A 25258-nucleotide genomic window follows, 5' to 3' on the forward strand; every position below is an offset into this window, starting at 1 on the left:
TCCCACCTGCCCCATGGAATTTGTGCTCCCTGGGAGCTAATAACTACTAATTGTCGTACAGAACATGACAGATGTATGTATGTGGAGAGATGTTTATTTTGATAGGAGATTTGACAGGGGATAGGTGAGAAGGGATTAGTGATGTACATTTGACCGGATTACCGGTTGAGGACTACTGTGTGTTTGTGTGTGAATTGGGTGACAGAACACACATGTTAACCTCAAATGGAACTTGAAATTGACAGCAGGAAAAGTTACCACTAAAAGTTAAAAAATTTGGGTGAAATTGGTTTGAATTTTTATTTTCAAAGTTTGTTTTTAAAACAGTATGCATGGAATTTCAAAGCCACAGAAAATAATGCAAAAATTAAAACAAATTAAACTTTATCCAAAAAATTTAATTCTAAAAATGTAGGAAATCAAACAGTTTTTCAAATGATCGTTTGCTTCAAAATTCTATGAACTACTACTACTTCAAAGTGGAGTGGGACATGCCATGGCGTGATGTCAATGAATTTTTAAAAGCGGTCAGAATTTCGTGAAAAGTTGGTCAACGGAGTTGTTTTTTTTTTCAACTAAATGGTTCCAATAACTTTGGCAAGCCAGCAGACCTAAAATATTTGACAATAATTTTTTGGCGGCTCGCTGTGAAAATTGAGCACGTTCACATTTGGTCTGGATCATAATTAGAGAGCTCCAAAAAAATGAACAAAAGGAGAAAGGATGTGCATGAACGGAGAGCAGACACTATTATATTAACAGGTAGGTATAATTAGTGAGAAAATTGAGAGGTGTGTACTTCCCGCTGAGCATCTGGAGGTGGGGCAGTGGGGGATGGAGTTTTGGGTGCACAAAAAGTGAATAGGTAAGAAATAGAGGTCTCAGAAAAAAAAAGAAAAATAGCCAATATATGGGCGGAGCCTAAATTGAATAAATTCCTGGTGGTATCGTCGGAGTAAATTAAAATTTCGAATAACTAAAAATTTCAAATTTTAAAAACAAAATGAACGCTAATAAAACTTTTTTTTTGGTTTTCACCATACATATTATTTATCGATTTTTTTTAATTTTTGTACACAAAATCTCACTGGGTGTCGGTCGGTACTGTTTCAAAAAACGAGAAATGCCTGCGCAATTCACACCTTACATGTCAAAAAAAAAGAGAATGAACAACATCAAAGGGATACATTTGATCTACCTTAAAAGAAGAGCATATACTAATATTATGCAACCATGCCAAAAATTAGCCAAATGCTCCATTAAGGGCGGCACGGTGTCAAAGGAGCCATGGATTGTATTGCCACCCGGATGTATACGGGCGGGGAGAAGGTTAGCTTTTGACTAATGGACCACAAATGAATTTGAGAAGTCTTTGGAGCAAACAGGAGGGTTGACAGAAGTTAAATTTGTTTAATACTCATAAATTGATTGAACTAAAATTTTAAATAAATCTAGGTAAACTGAATAATTGTTGAAATTTTTTTAAGCAGTTTAAATCATAGCAGAGTTTTCTCCAACGTTACAAAACTTGCGATAAAATGTTTTAAGAATCGTAAAATAAATTTAAAATAATAGGAATTTTTTTGGCATTTAAAAAAACCTAAAATTCTCAGATTTTTTAAGGGTCAAAAAGATAAAATTGTTTTTAAAATCATCAATTTTTTTTTAATTTTTCGACATTTTTCCAAATAATTCTCACGAGTAGGACAAATAATGTTTGAAAAGAAAAATTCCGTAAAATTGAAAATGTTAACGATCTAAAATAATTTTCAGCAACCTCAGATGCTGGCAATTTTTCTCTGATTCATTCACAAATTGGCTAGAGACTTCCGCCGATTCTCATCTAATTTTCTAAATGAGAGTTCCCGGAGGATAGACATAAATGGAGCATACGGAGGAACGGGGTGGGATTCTAAGAGTAAATGTGTGAAGAGCCTTTGATTAACAAATTGTGCAAAAAGGGATGTGTGAGAGAGGAGACAGGAGAAGTGCTTAGAAGAAGCTTATAGAAATGGGACAAAGTGCGAAATTGCGTGAGAGACGTCGGTAGTGAAAAGAGCAAAGCGGGATGGGGGGATATATTAAAAAGGGATAAAGCTGAAGAGGTGAATGAATGGCGTGTAGAACTTTCTATTTTGAAACTAGGAATATAGTTTTCATCTTTCACAACTTATTTGTGATGTTTCCATAATGCTTCAGTACAACATTTTAAAAAATTGAGTTTCCTGGAGTGGCGTCTGGTACCACAATAACCAAATATCAAAGTAAAAAAATTCTTTAAAAATTCTAAATTTCATATGATTTTTTTTGAAAGTTGTATCATGATATATTTGGTTTGTTTTGCACTACATATAGAAGTGATTTTAGAAAATTCCAAAAAAAGAGTATAATTTTCCTTTGCTCCCAAAAAAAGTGCTCCTTAAACCAAAAAAAGGACGTTTGGAGCATTTCGTGACTCGAGGACGTTATCTTTTATTCGAATAAAATGGAATGTGGTGGCTCGTTTCGGCAAAAAAAATTAGTGTGCATATTTTTAGAAACATTCGAATTTTCTGAACATTTGTATCACTAGAGAAATTTTTTAAACTTTTGAATTCAGCACATTTTCAGTTGTAGCTAGCTCATCCACTTGTCTAAAGCTTGTGTGAAAAGCTAGTTAATGGAACAACTGGCATGTTCCGAAGGAGAAGAAGGAGAAAATCAAGTAAAATTCAATCATAAGCTTAGATATAAAAGGAGGGAGGGTAGGCCGGACACTGAAAAGATTATGAAATTTGGGCGGAATCGGAACAATTTAGGCGAGGAAGCTGAGGGATGCGAAAGTTTTGAACTTTTATTCAGCTTGGGAAATTTTGAAACTGGCAACATTATCAAAGTGTCTGCCTATGTACCTGCCTACCTTTCTGCAGTTCTCTGTAAATGCTGGCGTTGTGAGTATCATAATTTTAAAAGGCGCGGGCAGGTATTCGCCTTTCTGCAAAAATCCACCGCCCTCAATTTTAGTGCAAAATTCCAAATTTCTCAGATAATTCAACTGGGAGAGATGTACAAAATAAAATAAAATAAAATTGGTAGGAAAAAAAAAGAAAATAGAGTAGTGGCCACCAATTGAATACTAAAATACAAGGTAAACACTGTTGGCCCTACCCACCCCTTAGAATAAGATATTAATAAGAAGTGAGCAAATAGGAAAAACGGAGGTAGTGTCTAACGAGCGGAGGGATAGATATAGAGTGAGAGGAACAAGAAGGATAGTGTCTTGTTCTCGGCTTGTTATTGTTTCCGCAAATATTCTCTCCGGTTGTGGTGATGAGCATGAAGTGAGCAACGAGATGATTTTGGAATTGTATATAATTAAAATTTTAAGCGTGGGGGGGGGGGGGGGAATTGGGCATTTTTTTCAAAAAATTTCAGAAGCCAATGCTCAAACTTGTACAAACACATTTAAAATACAAAACGTGCAGAGTTTTTTTTTGCTGGACTTCCGAAAAATATTGCAAGTGGAAACTGATTTTCGCCATTTTTGACTGTAAAATTTAAAAAAATTTTAATAAGATTTTTGAAAACTTTAACACTAAATGTTTTGAACAATAAAAAACATTTTATAACCTGAGAAACTTTTAAGCAAAAAAAATTTTGCCAATAGGCGTAGGTTGCCTTCAAAATGAATTACGCCTACTTTTGCGAGCCTGGTAATTTTCTTGTGCCAATATCCAAACTTGGCTCAAATCTCCGGCACCTAAGTCCAAGTGGCAAAGTTTTACCAAAAATAAGATAATACAAGTGACTTATAGTTAGGTCAAAACCGAAAAATAATACCAATAAATTATATCAAAAACCGAATTCTTCCCCCCAACTGCCTAAGTTGATATGCGTGTGTGTTGCTGTCAAATCTCTTCTCAGCGCTTACCATTTCGGCGATAATCGTTGTGACAGCCCCAATCTTCGTTCCACTTTCAAATGCAAAAAGTTTCAAAAATATTGGCAGAGGGAGGGAAATGTGAGGTGCGGGGGATTAATTCATCATTCACACCAGCTAAAATAAAGACGTTTGAGTTCTAAAAAGGAAAGTTGAGATGAAAAATAAAGTTTTTTTTAATTGTGGAAAAATTTTTTGGAATTTTTAAATAAAAATAAAATTATTTTAGGAAGTGCAAATTTTATCTATATTTATGTATAAATTTACAAAAATTCACGACACAACAATTAGAGAAAATGTGGACTTGAAAACTTTCAAAATGAGCATTTAAAAAATTTTGTAGAATTTTTATCAATCCTGGGTTCTCAAAAAATAGGCAGGTACAAAGGCACGTAGGCAACACCATGTAAGTTAATTTTTTTTCAAAATAATCAATTACACTCTAGTTAGAAAACAACTAAAATGCAGAAAAAAAACAGTAGGATTAAATGCAAAACAAGGTTTAAAACTGGGTGTGAGACGGCTGGAAAAAGTGGAAAAAAGAGGATGCCCCCGGATGGGAAAAACGAGGTGCTATAAAACGCTAATGAAAAACGGAAAAATGGAATAGCGTCATGCTTCTCCTCTCTTTTTTTTTCTTTAATTTTACGTTTTCTAACTTCCCACCAGCAAAAAGGCACACTTCATAAACATTGGAAAACATGACAAGTTGACAAGATCGAGAGTAATGAGCAGATAAATTGATGTATATCATCTCATTTTTGTGGGAAAGAGAGGAGAGGAGGAGGACCAGTTGTTGCGGTTTTATTGCCAGATGACTTCCCGGAGGAGAGTTGAGGGAGAGGAGGGGTGCCGAGAGAGAGCGCAGAGAAATGAGAGTGTCTCGTCGTCTGCGCTCTCGCTCTCGCTATCTCTCACCCTAGCTTTCTAGGAACTTAAATAACAACGTTACTACACGGTAGAGCTCAGATAAATTGGCCAACCAGACTCCCGACTAAAATGATTATGATGCGCGAAATGTGTTGGAGACAGATGGGGGCATGAATGGAGGGGAGGGGAAGGTCTCCTGAAGTGGAAACTTCATAACAATCAAAAACGCAAATTGTCAAGTGTTTTGAGAGTCACAGATGGTCAGATTATTGTCACTGGTTCGGTTCACACCATACTCTACAAAATTTTGGAAGCTCTTGTTTTGCCTGCAATTTTTTCGGTTCCTGATTTTAGCGAGAAAAATATGGAGGTAATGAAAAAACTTCAATTCGACGGAGAACATGAAGAAGCTCAATTTGATAAGGTTGACTTTTATTTTGGCCTAATTTTTTTATATTTCAAAAACTATAACAAAAACAATAACTTTGGCGTTTCAGCATATTCCGAAATCAATCAACGACACCCGTTCCAAGGAAGATATATGATAGCTTATATATTTCAAACGAAACATGTCTTACACAAAAAACTTGCTCCCGGTGAGGCTCGAACTCACGACCTTCAGATTATGAGACTGACGCGCTGCCTACTGCGCTACGGAAGCACGAAATCTTATCATTTCAACACTGATCACAAAAATTCTCTCATGCCAATAGCTGTGTGTCAAGTGTTTTGTGCGTGAGCCGTTTCAACCGGGCCAAATGCACTTGTAATGCGCATGTGTTCGTCCGTCCATTATTAGCGATGCTTAACACAATTTCGACTAACGAGGGATGCACAGAGCCAAAAGCACTATTTGGAAGAATGGGAGCTCTTTGCAATCAAGCACTTTTAGGCGGGAGGGGGGATGTTCCGAGTTTGGGGCATAACGAATTGGGAATCGGGGAGGATTTTCTAGTAGCTTTATATGTATGTCATAAAAATTTACAACATTCTCAAAACTAATAAATCAAAGCCGGGTGACAGGAACAAAAAAGTGTGGAAAATGGAGGTGTTCGGCCGAAAGAGGCCTCCGCGGGTAGATTCTTATCTTGCACTATTCGTTGGATGCATTTAAGCGGAACAGAATTCCGATTGGGGAAAAAGGAATGAAGAAGAGGGTTAAATTAACTGTACAATTGAAGTATCAATAAGAAGAGTGAGAAAGTGAGAGAGCGCAGAGAAGCTAGGGTGTCTCGTTGTCTGCGCTCTCTCGCACCTGCACGTTTTTCGCCCACGGGGTTCTGGCCTTCCTCATTGAATTTTCCGCTCTCCATTGACAATCGCCGGCCGGATAACGCGTGGGAAAGTCGTGTACTCCACACGGACAAATACATTTAATTTTACAAGTAAAATCGAGCCGCGAAGCGACACGCAACGCGCCGTAAATCTACCCTAGATATGGCCGAGCTATAATGGCCTAGTTCGGCAAACTCTTCTATTTCAACCTATGAGGGAAGTCAGAATTCCGTGTTCGCCGCTGTATTAGTTGCGTCATTGAACAAACAACACATCCACTTGTACCGTTTCGTGCAAAAAACACACGCGCCGCGCGTAGATCAAAGAATTATTGGCACTTGACCGTTATTCAACGAAGAAGATGAACATACACTTGACTGTAGGAACGGGATGAGCATTGGAACATGTTTTTTTTGAATTATGGCGGGAATATATATTTTACAACAGTAGAAAAGTTTATGGAATTTTTTCTAAATTATGTAAATATTTTTAAATGTTAGAAAATATGCTAGAAATAGCTAAATTATTTTGGAATTCCTGCTAGAAATTAATTTCGATTTTTTTTCTTTTCGCGTTTTCCAACGAGTTTCGTTGATTCACGTGGTGCCAGGCTGTCCCATTACGGTTTGATCTACAAAATATTCGGGAGTTTTTTGCGCAAAAACTGTGATGTCAGCACGTTTTCAACCATGCAAAATCAGCCGAGAACTCTGCGTATCATCTCCCGCATTTTTTGTAGATCTACGTAGATCAAGCCGAAAGGAGACACTCTGTCACCACGTGTTGATTAATTTAAATCACAACTTGACGAATTTTCAGTCAATTTTTAAGTAGAAAACTACTGAAATCAACTTTAAATAATTGATTTTTAAGCCAATCTAGGCCAGTTTCAGAAAATTTCTTTTAGATTATCAGGGTTTCTCTACGGAAAAAGTATCTGAAAGTTTGACAGACGAACAAATATGTAGCAAATTAAGTGCAAATGAAAAAATTAAACAATTCAAAATTGAAAAAAAAAACTTAAAAAATTATAAATTTTTCAAATTAATATTCGGTATATGTATTCAGAATATGCGCTAGATTAAAACTAAAATAATTTTTTTAAAAATTAATAAAATTTGTACTTTTTCAGAACAACTTTAATGCAAATTACTGGGTGCCACAGAGAAACTAATTTAAAAAAAACTCGTAGTGAACATAAATCAAATTGTCACTCATCACCTTCCGGGTAAAAGTGCGAACAACGACAAAGTTAGTATAATAAAAGATTGATGAGGTTTTCGCGGGAGCTTTCTTGTGCAATATATCTAGCGTCTTCATCTCAAAAATCTCTACTACTGGGTGGTGCCTGTCATAATCTTTGAGTTGGGGTGGAGAGGGAGCCAACTGACAACTTATGCTCCTCTTCTTGTCCCATCATCATCATCATCTTTGCGCTTATTATTCCTCCGACTACTCGATTTCCGATCTGATATGCACAAGAGAGGATGAGCTCATGGACCTCTCGAATATGTTTTGGAAAAGTTGGAGCAGATGATTTTTTTTTATTTGGAATTCTTGGAAAAGCCAATTTCAGATGTTCAGGTTTTAAGAAAACTGGCTGTCACAAGGAGATAGAATTTCAGACCACATGGACGGTTTTTGCCGGCGGTCAACAATTGGGCTTATGTAAATTTTGATGGACATTTTCGAGTCTCTGGCATAAAAATGTGTACCTCTGGTAAAATAAATTCCAGGGCGAATATTTTCTATTTGTGTTTGTTGTTTTCAAAAACTTTTTTTTTGTGAAAAATTTGATTTTCTCGCTATTTTTTTTCAGAAAATATGAATTGCCGGCCAATTTTTTTTTAAATAGTTTTCTCAAACTTTTTTTTCGAGAAAATTTGAATTTCCCGCAAAAAATTGTTTAAATTTCAACTCTCTATCAGCTAAAATTTTTGTGTATATTAGAACATCTCGGCAATTTTTTTTCAGAACATCTGAACTTCCCGCCAAAATTTTTGTCAGGAATTTCTATCTTACCACCAAAAAATTTTGAGAAAAATTTGAATTTCTTGCCAAATTTTTTTTTTGAGAAAATTTAATTTTCCCACCAATATTTTTGTGCAAAATTGAATTTTCGTCATAATTATTTTCAGAAAATCTGAATTTCCGGCCAAAATTTTTATTGGGCATATGTGTGAATTTCCGGCCAAAATTTTTATTGGGCATATAACATGTTTGAACGTAAAAGGACTGAATTTGAAAAATGAAAGACTGTGATTTTTTTCTATATTTAAAAAATGTTTAGTCAATGTTTTGGTAAATCCACAAATTTTCAAAAAATGTGGAAAATGTGAAATCGTTGAAACAAACCACTATTTTTTTGAAAATTTTTCAATGATATCTGTTCATTTTAATATTTATTAGCAATATGTATATAAGTAGTTGTGATAAATGCACCCACTAGCGCTACTCCTCCAAAAGATAACTTCTTGGTAAATATCCAATTTTTTGTCTGCAGGTTTTTACAATTTTAAGGTTCTAATACAAAAAATTCAGGGATAATCAGAAAATGAAAATTGTAGAAAAAGCCCTTTTTGTGTTCGATTTCAAAATTTATGGTAGTTGAAAACTGAGTGTTCACAAATTTTTTGACTGCATGTTTAAAAAAATTCCGAGAATTTTTTGTGGAAATGTTTTGTTATGATGTTCGGTCATTTTATCACGATATGAGTGGTTTCACGATTTTCTCTTTTACTGACGATACCTTGAAAATAAATTTTAAAAAACTTATTTATTGTGTAAATTTGAATCTCTAAATTTCTCACAAAAATGGAAAAACAAAACTAAAAAACCACACGCACAAATTATGCAAAATTTATTGTATTTTCAAAAAAGTTTAAAGTATAGTTTCATTTTTTTTATTGTATTGTTGCACTGTTCTACCATGTGAGAATTACCCAAAATGCGTCACACGGCCAAAACTATTCAAATGGCAGAAGTTGTTGAAAACCTAGAGATATTATTTCGAAGAGAGATTTATAGAAAATGATAAACCTGTGGCTGTGAGAACACGACTTCTCATAAATATTTATGTGTATCGATTCATTTTTTAATTCGATTTACGATTTGAAACTTTCAATTTTCGGTGTTCGGAATAAGATTAACCTTGTCAGGGATTATGGAAATTTTGAAATTTTTTTTTGTAAATCCCATGTAAACTACAAACTGTCTCGTGATTTTTGCTTCTTTGGGAAAAGCAAACAATCGTGTTTTTAGTTGATCTTTTCCTTTTATCTATGTTATCACTTCCCTATCACTTTTATTTGTTTTTTTTATTTATACTTCCGTTTTCACAAATGACCTGAACTTTTTGAATTTAAAGTTATGCACCTGAAATGTTGCATTCTATTTCTTTTTTTTTCTGACACTCAAATGCGGAATTTAATGTATGCAATGAAATTTTTAATTTCAACCAAACCGTATGATATAAAAAGTGAAGAGTCTTATCAAAAAAGAAGCAAACTGCATTCCATTTTACTTGTTTTTTTCTAAAAACTTGTGGTTTTTTTGTGTACTTTTTTACTTTTTTCATCGCATGAATATTCAATAGAACAAATTCAGGTTTTTTTGTATTGAAACAAGTATTTTTAACAATTTTATTTTTTATCAAATGGAAAATGTGTGTGTTATTCAGCTTACCATTAGAGGATCTGCGCGGTGCCGACCAATCAGCGATGCGCAATGGGCGTGGCTAGTCTCTACAATTGGTCGGTGACTTCAAATTTAAATTTATCGTATTTCCCGCCAAAATTTTTTTTGAAAGAATTTGAATTTGCCGCCAAAATGTTTTCTGTGAAAATTGTTTTTTTCCTCCAATTTTTCTGCGAAAATTCGAAATTTCCGCCAATTTTTTTTTCGGAAAAAATGTATGCTTATAGCCAAATTTATTTCCGTGAAAATATGAAATTCCCGCCAAAAATTTGTTTTTAGAAAGTTTCAATTCCCCGCCAAATTTTTTTCTCACAATCAGGAAACTTGAATTTTTCGCCAAACCTTTTTTTTTTTAGAAAATTTGGACTTCCCGCCAAACTTTTTTTCAGTAAATTTGATTTTCCTGTCAATTTTTTTCGGAAGAATGCTCCTTATTTACTTGCATTAATTTTGAGTCCGCGCAAAAAATTTGCGCAGTTCCAACCAATTTGTTAAAACTCAAAATTCCAGGAAGATATGAAAATTAGTGATGTGGAAGAAAATAGCACTCCCCAAAAAGAAAATGTGTTGCAAAGGAGTTGTTCTTGTAAGTTACTCAATTAGTTTTTTTTTCCAATTTCGCGATTTTTCAGTAACCTCCAAAAGTCTGCAAAACAATTTGAACATAATCGAAAAGTTCGGTCAACAAATAAGGCCGTATTTTGGAATTGGATCACTTTTGATATTTTTGGTGGTCTATCATGGTTTTTTGGGTTAGTTTTTGTGCTCCTCAGAAAACTTTTAACTAGGAAATTTCCAGTTGCCGCGGGTATTCATAACTACCAGAAAGCTGCTCCATTAATTTATGTAACATTATTTTTCTGGATATGCTATTTATTAAATTTAATCGTTGGAACCAAAACATTTAGAGCTGTCTATGATGATGTGGGGCGTAAATTAGAGGAAATTACAGAGCAGAAGAAATTTGTGCCCTTGTAAGTTAAAAAAACGTTTTTTTTTTCTTTTCAGCAAACAAAAAAAAATTAAAAATGAATTTCAGAAGTCTCAAAATTGCATTTATTTTTGCTCTTTTAGCATTCACTATTATTGACTCAATTCATGATTTGACCCGTTTGACCGGATTTTTTGCATACGTTTTCTATATTCTATTCATGTTTGTATTTTCCAATAACAGAATGAAGGTGAGTCATAAAAAGTTACAGTTTTTCAGAAATTATGAGAATTTTTAAACATTACCCTAATTTTTTTCCGAAACTTCCAGAGTTTTTTTGAACCTTCCAGAAGTTTCTCGAATCTTTATTATTTGCCTAGAATTTTTTATAAAAAACATTTCCTTTTTTTTGTGAAAATTTCGATTTTTCGCCTTAATTATTTCTGAAGAATTGGGTCTCTTCCAAAACAAATTCTCAGAAAATTTGAATTTCCGGCCAAAATTTTTATCGGACACTTTGCACTTCCCGGCAAAAAATTTCCCCGAATTTTAGAATTATTTTTTATTTGAACTCTTTTTTTCTGCGGATCAAAAAAGTAGATTTTCAGATCAACTGGTCCGTTGTATCCAGCGCCTTAATCATGCATTACTGTGTAGCACTCATCATCCTAAAATGGTCGACAGGACAGTGGTTCTTCCAAAAATTTGCTGAACTTATAGTTGGATTTCTGGAATTTGCACAAGTTGGAGCCAAGTTTGTATTCGGATTCATTGCTGGACCACCAAATATTTGTGATTTGGCGCCCGTCTTTATATTCACCTCACTTCAAACTCTCATCTACTTCTCAGCGGTTGTCGCATTGCTCTTCTATTTTGGAATTATTCAAGTCGTACTACAAAAGAGCCAATGGTTCATGAAAGTGCTCATTGGCACGACGCCAGTGGAATCTGTAAATGCGTGGGCGTGCACCTTCCTTGGAATGTCTGAAGCGCCATTGATGGTGGCTCCCTACATCGAGAAGCTCACAGATTCGGAAATTTTTGCGATAGTTACCAGTGGATTCGCTTGTGTTGCTGGAACTGTATTCACAGCGTATGTTGCTCTTGGAGCATGCCCAATTTACTTGCTCACTGCAAGTTTGTTGTCGGCTCCAATGAGCTTGGCCTGCTCGAAGATTATGTTTCCAGAGACCGAGGAGTCGAACGTTAAGGTCTGTTACTATGAACCAAATTTTATAAAGCTTGAAAAATTATTCCAGGAAGAAGACTTCAAGCTAGAGCACAATGACAAAAGAGGATTTTTCGACACTCTGTGCTCAGCAGGAGTTGCGTTGGTCCCTACGGTTTTTGCAATTGGTGCAACGTTGGTGGTTATCATGTCACTTTTAGCATTTTTGGATGCAGTTATGGAGTATATCGGAGACCTCATTGGGTACGATGGTTGGACATTTCAAATGCTGTTTGGTTACGCGTTCTTTCCATTGGCCTATATGATGGGTGTCAATGATAATTCAGATCAAACTTTATTGTGAGTTCAGTTACAGTAACCTACGGTGCACCTACAGTAGCCCTAGAGTACAACTACAGTACCATATCTCTCTCTCTCTCCACTAACCCAAGATAATAAAAACTACAGTAACCCTACAGTACTTCTACAGTAACTCTACAGTACTTCTACAGTAACCCTACAATACTACTACAATCGCCTCTCCAATAATTTTTAATTTTTTAAAAACACATTTCGGGGAAACTCAAATATTTATTTTTGGTGATTTCCAATGGAATTTAACTTTTATTTTTTCCAAAAATGTACCTCGGAAATTCGAATTTCAACTTAAACATTTTTTGACAGTTTTGAAAATAACATTTTTTCAGAGTTGCACAGCTAATGGGTACCAAGACCGCGGTCAACGAATTTGTGGCCTACAACAATTTGGGAATTTTACAAAAAGCAGGCAAGCTCCAAGTACGTTTTTACCTCAAATTTTTTCAACAAAAATTGAGTACAATTTCAGCCAAAATCAGTCGTTATTGCCACATACGCCCTTTGCGGTTTCTCGAATTTCTCCTCAATGGGAATGTCAATTGAATTTCTTGGCGGTCTGGCTCCAAGTAAAAGATCCACAATTTCAAAGCTAGTGCTCCGTGCTCTTTGCGCAGGGTCCATTGCGTGCTTTATGAATGCCACTGTCGCAGGTTGGGAGGTTTTGCACCTGAAAATAAATAAAAAATTTTGCAGGCATTTTGATCTCATCCCCAGTGATTTGCCAGTCATCTCAAAAAAGTGATACGTGTTTCCGGATTCCTAGCGGATAAATTCAAAGTTTTTTTAATGTACATATATTATTCTATTGTATAAAAATTTTTTTCTGAAAATTTTAACACCTATTCTGCACCACCACGTGCTTCACACCTCTAAAGTGCCCATAAAATATTATCAGTGAATTTTTTATTCGATTCCATTTACACTTGCTCAAGACATGCTTACTGATGTATCTACTGTTCTGTTTTAGAAACTTTTGCTTTTCTTACAATTTGTTCTCATTGTTGGCAGGGTTTGGTACAGAAAAAGTACATAACAAAGCATTTTTTATTTTTTTTAACCTTTTGTTAGGTATTTGTCAGGTGCGGAAAAAGAAAAAAAACAGATATTTTTCAGAGAAATTGAAATATTTATAGTTTTTGGCTTCTCACAAAATTATTATATTTACGTTTATAATGATTTAATACTCTTACGTTTATATTGATAATTTGGAAAGCAAAAAAGGAAATTCAAAGTGATACCAATTTCCCTTCTAAACCAATTAGTCTCACTGATTCTTTTGAACAAATAATAGCTTTCTGCAACAGTATAATTTTTTCAACTGACAAAAAAAAATTTAATTACTAGATATTTTCAATTTAAAAAAAAAACCCAAAAGATTTAAGAAAACATGTGAATTCTATTCAAATAAACAAAAATTAATTTAAAAAGTAACAAAAACTCGAAACATGGAAAAATATGTTTTTTTAACCATTTTAAACTCAATCACCACCGACGCTAATCAACCTTAACAGTACTCAATTATTTTAAAATAAAGTTTTGAATTTCAGGTATGAAGGTAAGGGATGCAGATGATGGAGAAAGTGTCTTAGAGAGGAGTCTTTCTAGTAAGTGAAATTTTTTGAGCTTAAACCGGGAAGGAGTTACGATAATGGTTCTTAATAAAAAAGTACACCAAAATAAAGAAAAAAATCTGATTTCAGTTACCAAAAGCTCACTTGAACACAATGCAAACTTTTATCAACGGATCTATCAAAAAATTTGCCCTTTCATTGGCCCGGCGGCAATTGTAGCATTCTTATTGGTATATCACGGGTATTTAAGTAAGTTTTCAAAACTACATTTCCTGGAATTAAAAAATAAATTTTAATACTTCTGAATTTCAGTAGCTGCGGGAATACACAATTACCAAAAAGCGTCTCCATTAATCTATGTCACATTATTTTTCTGGCTATGCTTCGTTATCAACTTTATAGTTGGAACAAAGAACTTTAAGGTGGTTTATGCAGATTTTGCAGGAAAACTAAACGATTTTGCAAAACGACGAGCTTTTGTTCCGATGTAAGGTGTTCTTGTGCTCATTTTCAATAATGAGAATTTCAGAACGTTTAAGCTAGCATTTGCTGGTGCTTTGTTCGCTTATACCATTGTAGAATCACTGTCTGAACCGACTAGACTTACCGGATTCGGTGGTTACGTATTTTTTGTGATTTTTATGGTCGTTTTTTCGAATAGACCAAGGAAGGTAAGTTTTCCAGAAATAGGCGCAAAGAAGCCTACCTGCTTTTAGTTGCGGCCTACCAGAAAAAGTTAAATGATAATCACATGAACTATAAATATTTAGATCAATTGGAACATCGTCACATCCGCACTTATATTCCACTATTGCCTTGCTTTAATAGTCCTCAAATGGCCAACTGGTCGCTGGTTTTTCGATCAACTATCCCAGTTAATTATTGGACTCCTGGAGTATGCTCAAGTCGGTGCAAAGTTCGTATTCGGGTTTATTGCGGGACCGCCAAATATTTGTGATTTGGCACCTGTTTTTATATTCACCTCACTTCAAACACTGATCTATTTCTCGGCGGTTGTAGCATTACTATTCTATTTTGGAATTATTCAAATCGCACTGAAAAAGAGCACATGGTTTATGAAAGTGCTCATTGGTACGACGCCAGTGGAATCTGTGTACTCATGGGCGTGCACATTCCTTGGTCAAACTGAAGCTCCGCTGGTGATTAAGCCATACTTGGAGAAGTTGACTGGTGAGTTTGAAGTGTTCAGTTATCCCATAAGGAACCTTGATACTATTTTCTGTTTCAGATTCCGAGCTATTCGCAGTTCTTACTAGTGGATTCTCATGCACTGGTGGTACTGTATTCGCCGCTTATGTAGCTCTTGGAGCATGCCCAGAATCGATTCTAACCGCAAGTATTCTCTCAGCTCCAATGTCATTAGCGTGTTCAAAACTCATGTACCCAGAAGAACAGGAGACAATTATCAAGGTTAGGTTTTGTGTCAAATATTTCCCAGACAGACAGACAGACATACAAAAACATAGAAAAATGCTTGTCTAATTTTTTTAATTGCCTTGAGGATGACCCATAAGTGAATTTATTGTTTTAATAAAGTTAATCGAAACAATAAAAAAGGTCGGGACCTTCACGAGTCCGACAAAGAGGCTTAGATAAATAAACTTAGATAAACTTAGATAAAATCTTGAAACTTGAAATCCTTTCCAGGAAGAAGACTTCGAGCTGGACCATGAGAACGAAAAAGGATTCTTCGATACTCTGTGCTCGGCGGGAGTTGCTCTAGTCCCTACGGTTTTTGCAATTGGAGCAACTTTAGTAGTAGTCATGTCTCTATTAGCTCTGCTGGACCAAATTTTCTTCTACATTGGTGACCTAATCGGGTATGATGGGTGGAGTTTTCAAATGTTATTTGGTTATGCATTTTTCCCGTTGGCATACATAATGGGTATTACCAATAATTCGAATCAAACCTTGTTGTGAGTTAGGTTTGTTTTCGAATAAAAAACACACATATTTGTTAAAGAGTGGCTCAACTTATGGGCTCCAAAACTGCCGTAAACGAATTTGTGGCATATGATAAACTGGGTCAACTTCAAAAAGAAGGCAAGCTGGATCCCAAATCAGTGCTAGTTGCCACTTACGCACTCTGTGGATTCTCCAATTTTGGCTCAATGGGGATTCAAATGGAAGTTATTGGAGGTCTGGCTCCAGGGAGGAAAACCGTGGCTTCCAAGGTTATGCTCCGTGCTCTTTGTGCAGGAGCCATCGCTTGTTTTATGAATGCTACTGTTGCAGGTTAGAGGGTTTTGAATAGGAAGTTAAATTTATTAATTTGAAAAAATTTTCAGGAATCTTAATTTCCGATCCAGTGGTTTGTAACAGTGCAAACTCGAATTCCACGTGTTTTAGGATACCTTCATGATATGAGGGTGTGTTGTGGATATTTGTTTTGTAATTTAATTTGTAACTATGAAAATTTTGAATAAACTTTATACAGGGTGTGCCAAAAGTATGGTAACACATGAAGCGCTCTTTTACATGAGCTTTTCGCGCGTCTGCCACGTTATACGTACATTCTTCTATCGAATACTAATAGCTGAATAAATTTCCTTCAATTTGACCTAAAATTTGCAATGTTTCCCAATAAGGTGCGGTTTTAATCACCTCGGCAATTTAGCGAACCCTTTCGAAAAAACGGTGTTTTGGCACGCGGCACTTCCCACACAAACACACCTCCCACGCACGCCAATAATTTTCAGATGTACATATGATTTTTATGTTAAATTCAAAGTTAAAGAAGTGAAGAAGCGCTTTTGATTGTTTTTGTAGCCTATAAAAATTTTCTGTGTCGGCACTGGCGCCTAGCAATAACCTTTGAATATTTCATGAATTCAACTTTGCGAAATTTACTCAGTTTTTTAGGTTTCGCAATCCATCTTTCTGGTGACTGTGTCATTCAAGACTTCAGCTACTGCCACAGTCCATGACAGAAATACCACGATAGAAATTTTTTGGGTTTTTGTTTTTAAAGAATCTCCAGACCAAGAGCATTCTTTGAACTATAAAAACTTATAAGAAACTTAATGGATTCCTTGAGAAAAATGTAGAAATCCCGCAGAATGCCAACTTGCGTGCCAAAAAGATCGTGATCTCAAAAGTTCTGAAGGCCTGCAGCAATGTGGATGGGGATATTTTGAAAATTCAAAACGTTCATCTGGTCAGTATTTTATGGAGAACAAAACTTGTACAAATTGATGTAATAACTCTCTCCACACGTGAAGTTATAGAGCTGCAAGCGTGTTACCATACTTTTGGCCCACCCTGTATATTGAGTTATTGAGAAATTCAAAACTGTTTTATATAACGGAAAAAAAATAATTAAATTATACATATTTTGGGAACTTCGAAACTGATTGTGAGCGAAAGGTAGGCGTTTTGCGCGTCCGACTTTTTTCGGGATCGGTCATTCATTATGTTTCTTAAGTGGGTGGTGGAACCCAGAATATGTCGGGCGCGCTAAACAACTCCTAGATTTTGAATTTGCTGCGTCCATTTCGGAATCGCTTGAAACCGGTAAACTGCATTTTATAAGAATAATTAAATTTTTTTGCAAATGTTTGTTAATAGTTTCGTTACAAACTTCAGTTTTTTTTTGAAAATTTTCATAAAAATTTTTACGTATAATTTTCAGGCAAAACATATTTTTATATAAAGTTTTTCTCAACTTTTTCTACATTTCCAATGTTCATATTTATCAAATAGTTTACAAAAACATTACAATTCATGAAAAAAACATTTCAAATAGCCAAAAAAAATTATTTTGAAGAGTATGGTCTTGTTTCCAAATATGGCTTGAGCTTCGGGTGCTCAGCGATACGCTTGAAGTAGGCATTGACTACTGGGAAATCGGTTCCCAAAAATCCTTTTTCCAACTCAATCAAAGAAGTTGTGGTTTCGAAGAAGAAGAGATCGGGAAACGAGATTCCACTGTCCAGGAGGAATCCTAGAAATAAATGATATAATTTTTCAACGCCTTCTATTTTTTCCAACTCACCAGATTTGCTCTTCTCCAATCTCTTGCTCAGAAGCTTGAAATACTTCTCCTTAGCAGGGTCCAACGAAGTTTTCTTCAACTCGTCGCGATCCCCAGCAGCACCAGGATACCCAAAGGCAATCATTGCCCATGGCTTCATGTCAATCAAGAAGTCCTTGTAAAGATCGGTGAATGCGTCAGCCCAGGCCTTCTCTACCGGAGTTTGTCCAGCAAATCCAAGTTGATTGGCAACAAAGCGAGCGATTGCAACGGATTGTGGGATCTTCTCACCGTCGACTTCTAGCACAGGCATTTGCCCGAACGGCATCTCGTTTTTAAGGGTGTTTTCTTCCTTGATCCAGTCATCGATTTCGTATCGGACATCTTCGAATTCGACGCCGGCCATATGGAACATCTGGAGAGAGTTTCAGTTAATAAAAAAATGTGGAAGGTTTCGAAAAAATTGAAGTCTCGTAGTAGAAATTTTTTAAAAATTTAGAAATTTTTATGGGTAGTCAAAAAGTAGTGAAACTCCGATTTTCAAAAATTTTGGAATTCGATCCAGATAATTTTTTTCCTACGATTTATTCTTCTAATTTTGTTTTACCTTCAGAAGCAAAATTTCACAAAAAGTAACCAATTTTGGATTTAGACAATTTTGTTTTAAGTTGAAACTTACAGCTCTCGAAGCCTCTGCATATCCGCGAGCGTTGAAGTAGTGAAGACGGTACTTGGTCATGTTGAACTCGAGTGTGTCAAATTTAGAATCTGATGGGAAAAAACTTTCCGAAAACTGTTTATATACTCACCCAGTCACATTTTGATCAGAAAAATTCATAGAAACAGAAAGTACACAGTTTCGGGTCTAGGCACAAACTAGGCACGGAAAATAGTATTGGAGAATGAGAGAGTGGTAGAGAGTGAGACAAATAATCGGCACAAAGCATGAGAAACACATACTCCAATATGACGTAGAATGTGGGTGAAGATTATGAAGGAAGAAAATTATTTTAAGGAAGTGAGAGTTTTAAGCTTTGGATTTGAAAAATTGTAATAAAATTTCTCGAAAATAATTTGAAATACGTTTTTAAGTGCAATCAAAAACTTTAAATTTACTGCGATTTTTAAATTTTAATTAATTTCAATTTTTTGTATTTTAAAATTATTGGGGTTTGAATATGGTTTGCCGATTCGTCGATTTGCCGGAAAATTTAATTTTTGGCAAATTGCCGATTTGCCGTTTGCCCAACATCAACTTGCCGGAAGTTTTTAGAGCGATTTTTTATAAGACGCAAACACTTTAAACTGTGCCTTTTACAAAATTGTCTCGTTTGGTTTAGATATTTTCGAAGGAATTTGCTTATTTTCCAAAATAGATGTAAGAGCATACATGAGATGCGTACAATGTTGCCGGTTAAAATAAAAATTCAGAAATTTTCAACAAAAAAATGTGCAAAACTACAATTTTCTGAAAATTTTTGGCAATTGCCGTTGTTCCGGTAAATTCGGCAAATCGACAGTTTACCAGTTTACCGATTTGGCGGAAATTTTCGATTCCAGTAGTTTGCCGATTTGCCGATTTGCTGAAAAAATCGTTGCCGCCCACTCCTGGTTGGAACTTCGATTTTTCAATTATCAAAAGGGCCTAAATACCATAATGAAATTTTATTTGCAGTCGTCATTTGGCATTCCGATACAAATATATGTTTTATTTTATAAAAAATCGAAAAATTCAAAAGCTATCTGGAAATTTTAAATTGCCCAACCGCGACCGAACTTTTCATTTTTGCACTTTTTGGCTTTCCAAAATACAAGAGACTTGAGACGACTGTTGATTCTATGGCACATCCGATGGTTTTCATTACCGCTGTAAAAGGACCCAGAACCTGTAAAGGGTGCACTTATTTTAGAAATAAAAATTTTTTACTTCAATTGAAAAAATGTTAGGCCACATCCCGCCGCAAAAGACCGGAAGAAAATCAAATAAAAACACTGTACAAGTGTCCAGTAATGCCAGACGATTTGCCTGGAAATTGAGGAATTGAAAAAATAATTTAGTAACATGTTTTTACTTTTGTAGGTTTGTTATTGATTGGATGTTTCTTTAAGTATTTCCGATTTCGTAGGAATAAATTGACAAAGAGAAGTATAGATACAAATACGTTGATGGAAAATACAGTCTGAAATGAATAGAATTTTGTTGTGTTTGGAAGTTTTAGAAACATTTCCTGTCTCACCTGGTAAACTTTTTTTTCCAGATTTTTTGAATTTTTAGAAACAAAATTTTTTTCAGAAACAAATATTTGAAATTTATTAGGAGGCCAAAATAGTCCCGGGTTAAAAACCATAATTTTACACTTTTGCCCTATTCCGCTTTTTCACTATTATTTCAAGTTTGACAGGTGGAAATATTTTATCGAGTTAGAAATTCCCAAAAAAACTCAAAAACTGCCCGAAACCGAAAAATGTCTGCTGCTTATTGTATAGTTTACTTACACTTCTTTGAATTCTGAAATAGTTGGAGAAACATTTGTTAACTGCACAACCGAAATTCTTGCAGTTTTCAGGAATTAAATTTGTTTTGCAGTCACAAAATACAAATAGAACTATATAATCGAAAGAGCCATATACCAGGGCAACTTGGAAAATTAAAAATTTCGGAACATTCTGAGCACTAGTTCTGTATAAAATTGGAAAGTACACTGCAGTGGCTCGTTCTAGTGCAATTGAAAGTGCGATTATAGAACGGCATGATCCGACAATATACCAAGGAAGGCCCAAAAAAATTAAAAAGCTGCGATGTTCGACCATAAACAATGAATTCTCAGAATAAAATAAAAGGAAACTGATGTATGACAACACTGGAAATTTTTTAATTAGAAAAAAAGAAAACACTGGTTTAAGCTTACACGACAGACCAAAACAAACGTCCAGAACGAATCGATAATAAAATAATCGCATTTCAGGTTTCCGCTGGGATTTTTTCCTGGAATAAATGAATATAATGAGAAAAATGGCATGCAAAAATTAGACTCACAAAACAATTATCCATACTAAATTGAGATTAAGTAGGACATCAAATATTGCACAGACTATACCAGTCACAAGTACCAGTACAAGGATGGTATTCATAATGGATTAATTTCCTGAAAATCATAAATATTCCGCCAGTTACTGTTGAAAGCAAAGCGGCAAAAAATTCGGCAAAAAACAGCGAAAAAAAGGCAAAACTTTTTATTGAAGCGGCAAAAAACCCTCACTCTCATGTGCTTTTTAAAAATGTGAATAGGGAGGAAGAAAGGATTTAATTTTTTTAAAATGAAAACATTTAATATTCAGATCATATGTGAAAACTATTTTGGTCCAATATTTTTAGGCAAAATTTTTTTTTAGGTAAAAAAAGTCGCCGTTTATTAAAACTTCAGCAAACCGGCACACTGGAATTTCACCAATTTGCCAATTACCAACAGCTTTCTTGTATTACAAAAAAATGCTGAAAATTTGATTTTAAGCAGCAAAATCGAGAAATTTTCCTAAAATTATCATGAAAACTGAGGAGGACATTCTTTGAAAAAATTATGAAAAACTGGAAAAATTGCAAAAATGAACAGTTTTACTTATATTCAAATTTTTCATTAACGGCAATTGGCGTTTATCCACCTCCCACGAAACCCTAGTTTTGATGAACAACTATATTAAGATTGTCACAATTAACCAAATTTCCACAGGAAAAATGTTAGGAAATCAATTGAAAATATCAAAATTTAAGAAATTCTCAAAATATGCCACTCAAACATAATTTTTTTAAGTGAGCATAAGTTGTGTGAGGATGAAATTTAAAAAATATTATGATGTTTGAATTAGTAAGCTAACTGATCTAATGAGCTGAAATTTTTCTTTCAAATAAGAAACAAACATGGCACACATTCATGTCTACCCTAAAAATATATTCCTGTCCGAGATTTTGGAACTAATTAAGTAATCTGAAAACAAAAACTTCCGTTGTTTTTCAATTAGTGGAAAGCAGAATGTTCTGTGTGTTTTATTTTGAGTTTGTTAAGAGAAGTTGCCAAAAACGGATTTACAAGGTATTGACGCTCTTGAAAAATCAATAGGTTCCGGGTCAAAAGGTGTTTTCATTATTTAAGGATCATTTTCTGCCAATAAGTGTACAAATATACCGAAAATACAAAAGTAAGGACTAGAAAAAAAAACAAATAAAACTGAAAAATAATATCAATTCTTATTCAAAACTAGACAATAAAACAACTATATTTTTTACACATATAATCACAATTCGTTTCTAATTTTTCCGATAGTCTTCTCGAGAATAGGCTCACAAAGTTTGACAGCAGCCGGCATCAAATGCCCAGAATTGTCTAGGTAGGATAGTAGCGAGTTTCGATCAAATGTCAGGTACTTGCCCTTTTCCAAGAATGCGGGATTCAAGTCGATAAACTAAGAGAAATTTAATTAGAAATGATCAAGAGATTCAATTGAATTATGAAGTATGTGGCATACCTGACACTTTTTGCACCGTTTCTCTGCAAGTTCGAATCTTTTTACTTCGTTTTTCACATCCTCATCCGCTGTTTTTTGGTTCAAGTGCAATTTTTCCATATCTTCCTGACTTTTCATCACGTTTTGTAGAAACGCATTCAAAAAATTGACCGGATAAGTTGGAAGGGCTCCCAAAATGAACACTTTCTTGGTGTGGCTTTCGTAGAAGTCTATGTTTTCATTGATCTGATTCAAAAATGTATCGTTTGCTTGAAAAGAGGTTCTTAAAGATTGGGAGTATCTGAAGTTAAGAGGAAAATTAGGAAAAATAACTAAATTTTATTTACTTGGCAATGATGAACAACACATCTGGTTTGTGTTGAGCCACGTTTCTTTTGAATGTTTTCAGAGCATTCCCAGAGTCGTAAGAGTCCGCGTATAACGCAAATCCTTCTGAAAGAAAATTTTATAGTATCACTTTTTAAAAAAATAGGCAGTTACGTACCTTGAAGTGAGTAGTACCAATAATCCGAGTAATTTTGTTTAAAATGCGATTTTATCGAGTTGGTGAATTGCATGACATAGCTGTTTCCAATTGTCATAACTGAGATGTTTCCGTCGTTTTTCTTAATAAAGTAGCTTTTAAGTAAAGTTTCAGTACAGTTGGACTCCCGGCTCACAGTACTTTTCATATCCCCGCTACGTCTACCACATGCAAGAAACTTTTACATACTCCCGACATTATCCGGAGGTTTACCCAGATTTAGGCTCATAGTCTTGCATACCACTACGTTTTTTTTGCTTTAAATGATTGAAAATATGCCCTAATGACTGAATATGACTGTGAAATAGTTTTTAAAAAATTTCTAAATATTTTAATGATTTGTTACAATATGATGCTCTGAATTTTTTCTTCCACAATACAATTGTACTGTAAAATTAATCCCGCAGTTGCTTATATTACAGTAGGCTTTTTGGAAATTTTTCCCACACTCTTACCGGGTACCGACAATATGCATACACAGTGGTCTTGTCCGTAGAATCGCCAAGTTGTCTCTCAATACACGTCGAGTTTTCCGCATGGTCACGAACAGAGATCATCTTCAATTGTTCAAAATTCATGTCCACAAATTTCTGAACTTCACTTGGTACTTCTCCCTTCCAAAAGGTGTGGTTTCGGACACTGTATTGCAATAGGGAGTTGGCGAAAATTAGAAAAAGCATAAGAAACACTACTGGCTTGAAGTCTAGTTGAAGGTACTGTTTTTCGAAAATATGATGGAGAGCAATGGAAACGAGGATGGTGGTTACTGTAAAAATGGAATTGTAGTTGTATAAGAGTTCTGCAAAAATTTGTTAAACCTACCAACACAAAACACATAGCTATTAACATTTGAACTCAAGAAAATTGAAATAATTGGCCAATGGACAAGGTACATGACATAACTAATATCTCCTATGTAGCTCAAAGTTTTGGAGTTCAAAATCTGAAATTTTAGTGGGCTTTCTAGCGGTTGACGTTTTGCCAAACATTACCTGATTGCTCTCCGATTCTAATTTGATAATAAAAGCAGTAACTACAGTAACCAGTGGCCTGGTCAACAGAACGTTGATTTTGTACGGCAAAAGGCATACGCCCAGAACAACTAGAGCTACTGTAACCAGATCATCGTTGTATGTTCTAGTTGGAGCAGAGGTTTTGGATTTTTCACACTCATCAATCTTTGCTTCAGCCATGCTCCAATATAGAGCCGTGAAGCCCGCGGAGAATTGCCATAATCTGAGAAGCATGAAGTTGAAGGCAAAAGAGTCGAGAACTAGGGCAAAGCAAACAAAACCAATGGTATTTGTCAAGATGGCTGCAAGGAGCTGAAAATGGAGACTATGAGAGTTTGCTAGAAGTTTTGCAGTTCTGGCGTTACTACTGTAGATCATGATTATTGCAGTTTCACTAGAAGATAAGATGCAGGAGTACTGTTGGCAAAGGGTCAATTTGACATAACTGTAAGGTCATTGTTGACTGGTGTTACTGTAAAACAAGTCTAGTGTATTGTAGAGTATTCCTATAGATATAGATAAACTTTACTACAACTGAAATCAGATTATTGTAATTGTTTTGCATTATAAACTTTGAAAATTATAGAAATGGTTTAACATTCATATTCACTACTCAGCCTCTTAGGATTCTACAGCTGAAATACTGTAGACTTGGCGTGTAGCACACAGTACCTTTAAATATTTGCTGTTCAAGAACTGTAGCATAAAAAATATGCATGGCGCAAAGAGATAAAATTGCATCTCCAGGGATAACGACCACAAATGGAGAAACGCATTGATGGCCGTGGATGCAGCTTGGAACTGCGGAAAAAATGTTCAATTGAAATTTCAATACGATTTTCAACGTACACTGTTGAAGTAGTCTGCCTGATCGTGAATGACCAGTTGATTAGTTATTAGAAGCAGTGACGCTATGGAGTAACGATAATTGTTGTCCCATAAGATGTAAGGCAGCCATTGATGCACCATGACTACTATGAGGAAGATGGTCAAGTAGTACAGCGGGAGGATTCTTCGAAATCTAAAAATTCCACAATTTTTAACTCCTCTGCGATTTGAAAACCTCACCTCCTGTAATAAAATCTCAAAAAGTCATGAATGGGAGTTATTTTCGATTTGGTAAGGCTTTTACTTATCAGATACCCAGAAATTACAAAAAATCTGAAATTAAATCAGAAAAAAAAAGCATTTTTTTTAATTTTTTACTCACATATCCACTCCAAGAAATCCATTCAAAAACAGGCTAGGCAGCAAATGAAACAAAAATACTGAAATTATTGCAATGCCACGTAGGCATTGGATGTCCTTTCCCATTTCTGAGAAGGAATGTTCGGAAATTAAAAAACTCAATTAACGTTCTGAATAAAAAATCGAGTCAATATGTATACGCAAACTTTGG

The 25258-nt window shown here is 35.0% G+C and overlaps 5 protein-coding genes and 3 non-coding genes across 9 annotated transcripts; 2 read left to right on the top strand and 6 right to left on the bottom strand.

Moving 5' to 3' along the window:
- Positions 1 to 5182: 5182 nt before the first annotated feature.
- F27E11.6 lies at positions 5183 to 5345 on the bottom strand. The gene has a single exon (NR_068665.1). It is a non-coding gene; the product is annotated as an Unclassified non-coding RNA F27E11.6 (non-coding RNA).
- Positions 5346 to 5377: 32 nt separating this feature from the next.
- F27E11.t1 lies at positions 5378 to 5450 on the bottom strand. Its single transcript has one exon. It is a non-coding gene; the product is annotated as a tRNA-Met (tRNA).
- A 4820-nt stretch (positions 5451 to 10270) lies between these two features.
- On the top strand, positions 10271 to 13138 carry slc-28.2 (Sodium/nucleoside cotransporter). The gene is made up of 9 exons (NM_001322518.5): positions 10271 to 10346; positions 10393 to 10512; positions 10560 to 10734; positions 10800 to 10941; positions 11300 to 11902; positions 11951 to 12219; positions 12567 to 12657; positions 12707 to 12887; positions 12931 to 13138. The coding sequence occupies exons 1-9, from the start codon at positions 10277 to 10279 to the stop codon at positions 13005 to 13007; spliced, it is 1728 nt and encodes a 575-aa protein (NP_001309639.1). The 5' UTR covers positions 10271 to 10276; the 3' UTR covers positions 13008 to 13138.
- A 336-nt stretch (positions 13139 to 13474) lies between these two features.
- 21ur-8722 lies at positions 13475 to 13495 on the bottom strand. Its single transcript, NR_068666.1, has one exon.
- Positions 13496 to 13865: 370 nt separating this feature from the next.
- slc-28.1 lies at positions 13866 to 16244 on the top strand (the record flags this gene model as incomplete). 2 transcript variants are annotated; one of them, NM_071566.5, is made up of 8 exons in its annotated part: positions 13866 to 14057; positions 14121 to 14295; positions 14338 to 14479; positions 14579 to 14999; positions 15058 to 15239; positions 15477 to 15745; positions 15793 to 16064; positions 16118 to 16244. In NM_071566.5, 8 exons carry the CDS (start codon positions 13886 to 13888, stop codon positions 16189 to 16191), a joined length of 1707 nt encoding a protein of 568 aa, NP_503967.1. The 2 variants fall into 2 exon arrangements, with proteins under 2 accessions (NP_503967.1, NP_001309638.1); NM_001322519.1 differs by lacking the exons at positions 13866 to 14057; positions 14121 to 14295; positions 14338 to 14479; ... (1 more) ...; positions 15058 to 15239; positions 15477 to 15745 and having other exon boundaries at positions 15806 to 16064; positions 16118 to 16191.
- A 1258-nt stretch (positions 16245 to 17502) lies between these two features.
- On the bottom strand, positions 17503 to 18614 carry gst-33 (glutathione transferase). Its single transcript, NM_071567.4, has 3 exons — positions 18482 to 18614; positions 17824 to 18217; positions 17503 to 17772 (listed from the first exon to the last, which is right to left on the bottom strand). The coding sequence occupies exons 1-3, from the start codon at positions 18539 to 18541 to the stop codon at positions 17585 to 17587; spliced, it is 642 nt and encodes a 213-aa protein (NP_503968.1). The 5' UTR covers positions 18542 to 18614; the 3' UTR covers positions 17503 to 17584.
- Positions 18615 to 19496: 882 nt separating this feature from the next.
- On the bottom strand, positions 19497 to 20934 carry srbc-29 (Serpentine Receptor, class BC (Class B-like); the record flags this gene model as incomplete). The annotated part of the gene is made up of 6 exons (NM_001322521.2): positions 19497 to 19688; positions 19730 to 19828; positions 19875 to 19982; positions 20299 to 20663; positions 20712 to 20788; positions 20840 to 20934. The coding sequence occupies 6 exons, from the start codon at positions 20932 to 20934 to the stop codon at positions 19542 to 19544; spliced, it is 891 nt and encodes a 296-aa protein (NP_001309469.1). The 3' UTR covers positions 19497 to 19541.
- A 987-nt stretch (positions 20935 to 21921) lies between these two features.
- Positions 21922 to 25173, bottom strand: oac-2 (Acyltransferase; the record flags this gene model as incomplete). Its single annotated transcript, NM_001322522.2, has 11 exons — positions 21922 to 22260; positions 22324 to 22603; positions 22650 to 22755; positions 22808 to 22928; positions 23302 to 23612; positions 23669 to 23789; positions 23839 to 24171; positions 24532 to 24660; positions 24709 to 24880; positions 24928 to 25020; positions 25070 to 25173. 11 exons carry the CDS (start codon positions 25171 to 25173, stop codon positions 22093 to 22095), a joined length of 1938 nt encoding a protein of 645 aa, NP_001309470.1. The 3' UTR covers positions 21922 to 22092.
- Positions 25174 to 25258: the final 85 nt, after the last annotated feature.

This window comes from Caenorhabditis elegans, chromosome V (genome assembly GCF_000002985.6).
Source record: "Caenorhabditis elegans chromosome V".
NCBI lineage: Eukaryota > Metazoa > Nematoda > Chromadorea > Rhabditida > Rhabditidae > Caenorhabditis > Caenorhabditis elegans.

Bases quoted from the DNA above. Each gene is read 5' to 3' on its own strand.
- slc-28.2 (NM_001322518.5), top strand. From the start codon at position 10,277: ATGAAAATTAGTGATGTGGAAGAAAATAGCACTCCCCAAAAAGAAAAT. The intron at 11,903-11,950 runs GTCTGTTACTAT...AAATTATTCCAG, and splicing joins CCGAGGAGTCGAACGTTAAG to GAAGAAGACTTCAAGCTAGA. The intron at 12,220-12,566 runs GTGAGTTCAGTT...ACATTTTTTCAG, and splicing joins AATTCAGATCAAACTTTATT to AGTTGCACAGCTAATGGGTA.
- gst-33 (NM_071567.4), bottom strand. From the start codon at position 18,541: ATGACCAAGTACCGTCTTCACTACTTCAACGCTCGCGGATATGCAGAG. The intron at 18,218-18,481 runs GTAAGTTTCAAC...AACTCTCTCCAG, and splicing joins ATGCAGAGGCTTCGAGAGCT to ATGTTCCATATGGCCGGCGT. The intron at 17,773-17,823 runs GTGAGTTGGAAA...ATTTATTTCTAG, and splicing joins ATTGGAGAAGAGCAAATCTG to GATTCCTCCTGGACAGTGGA.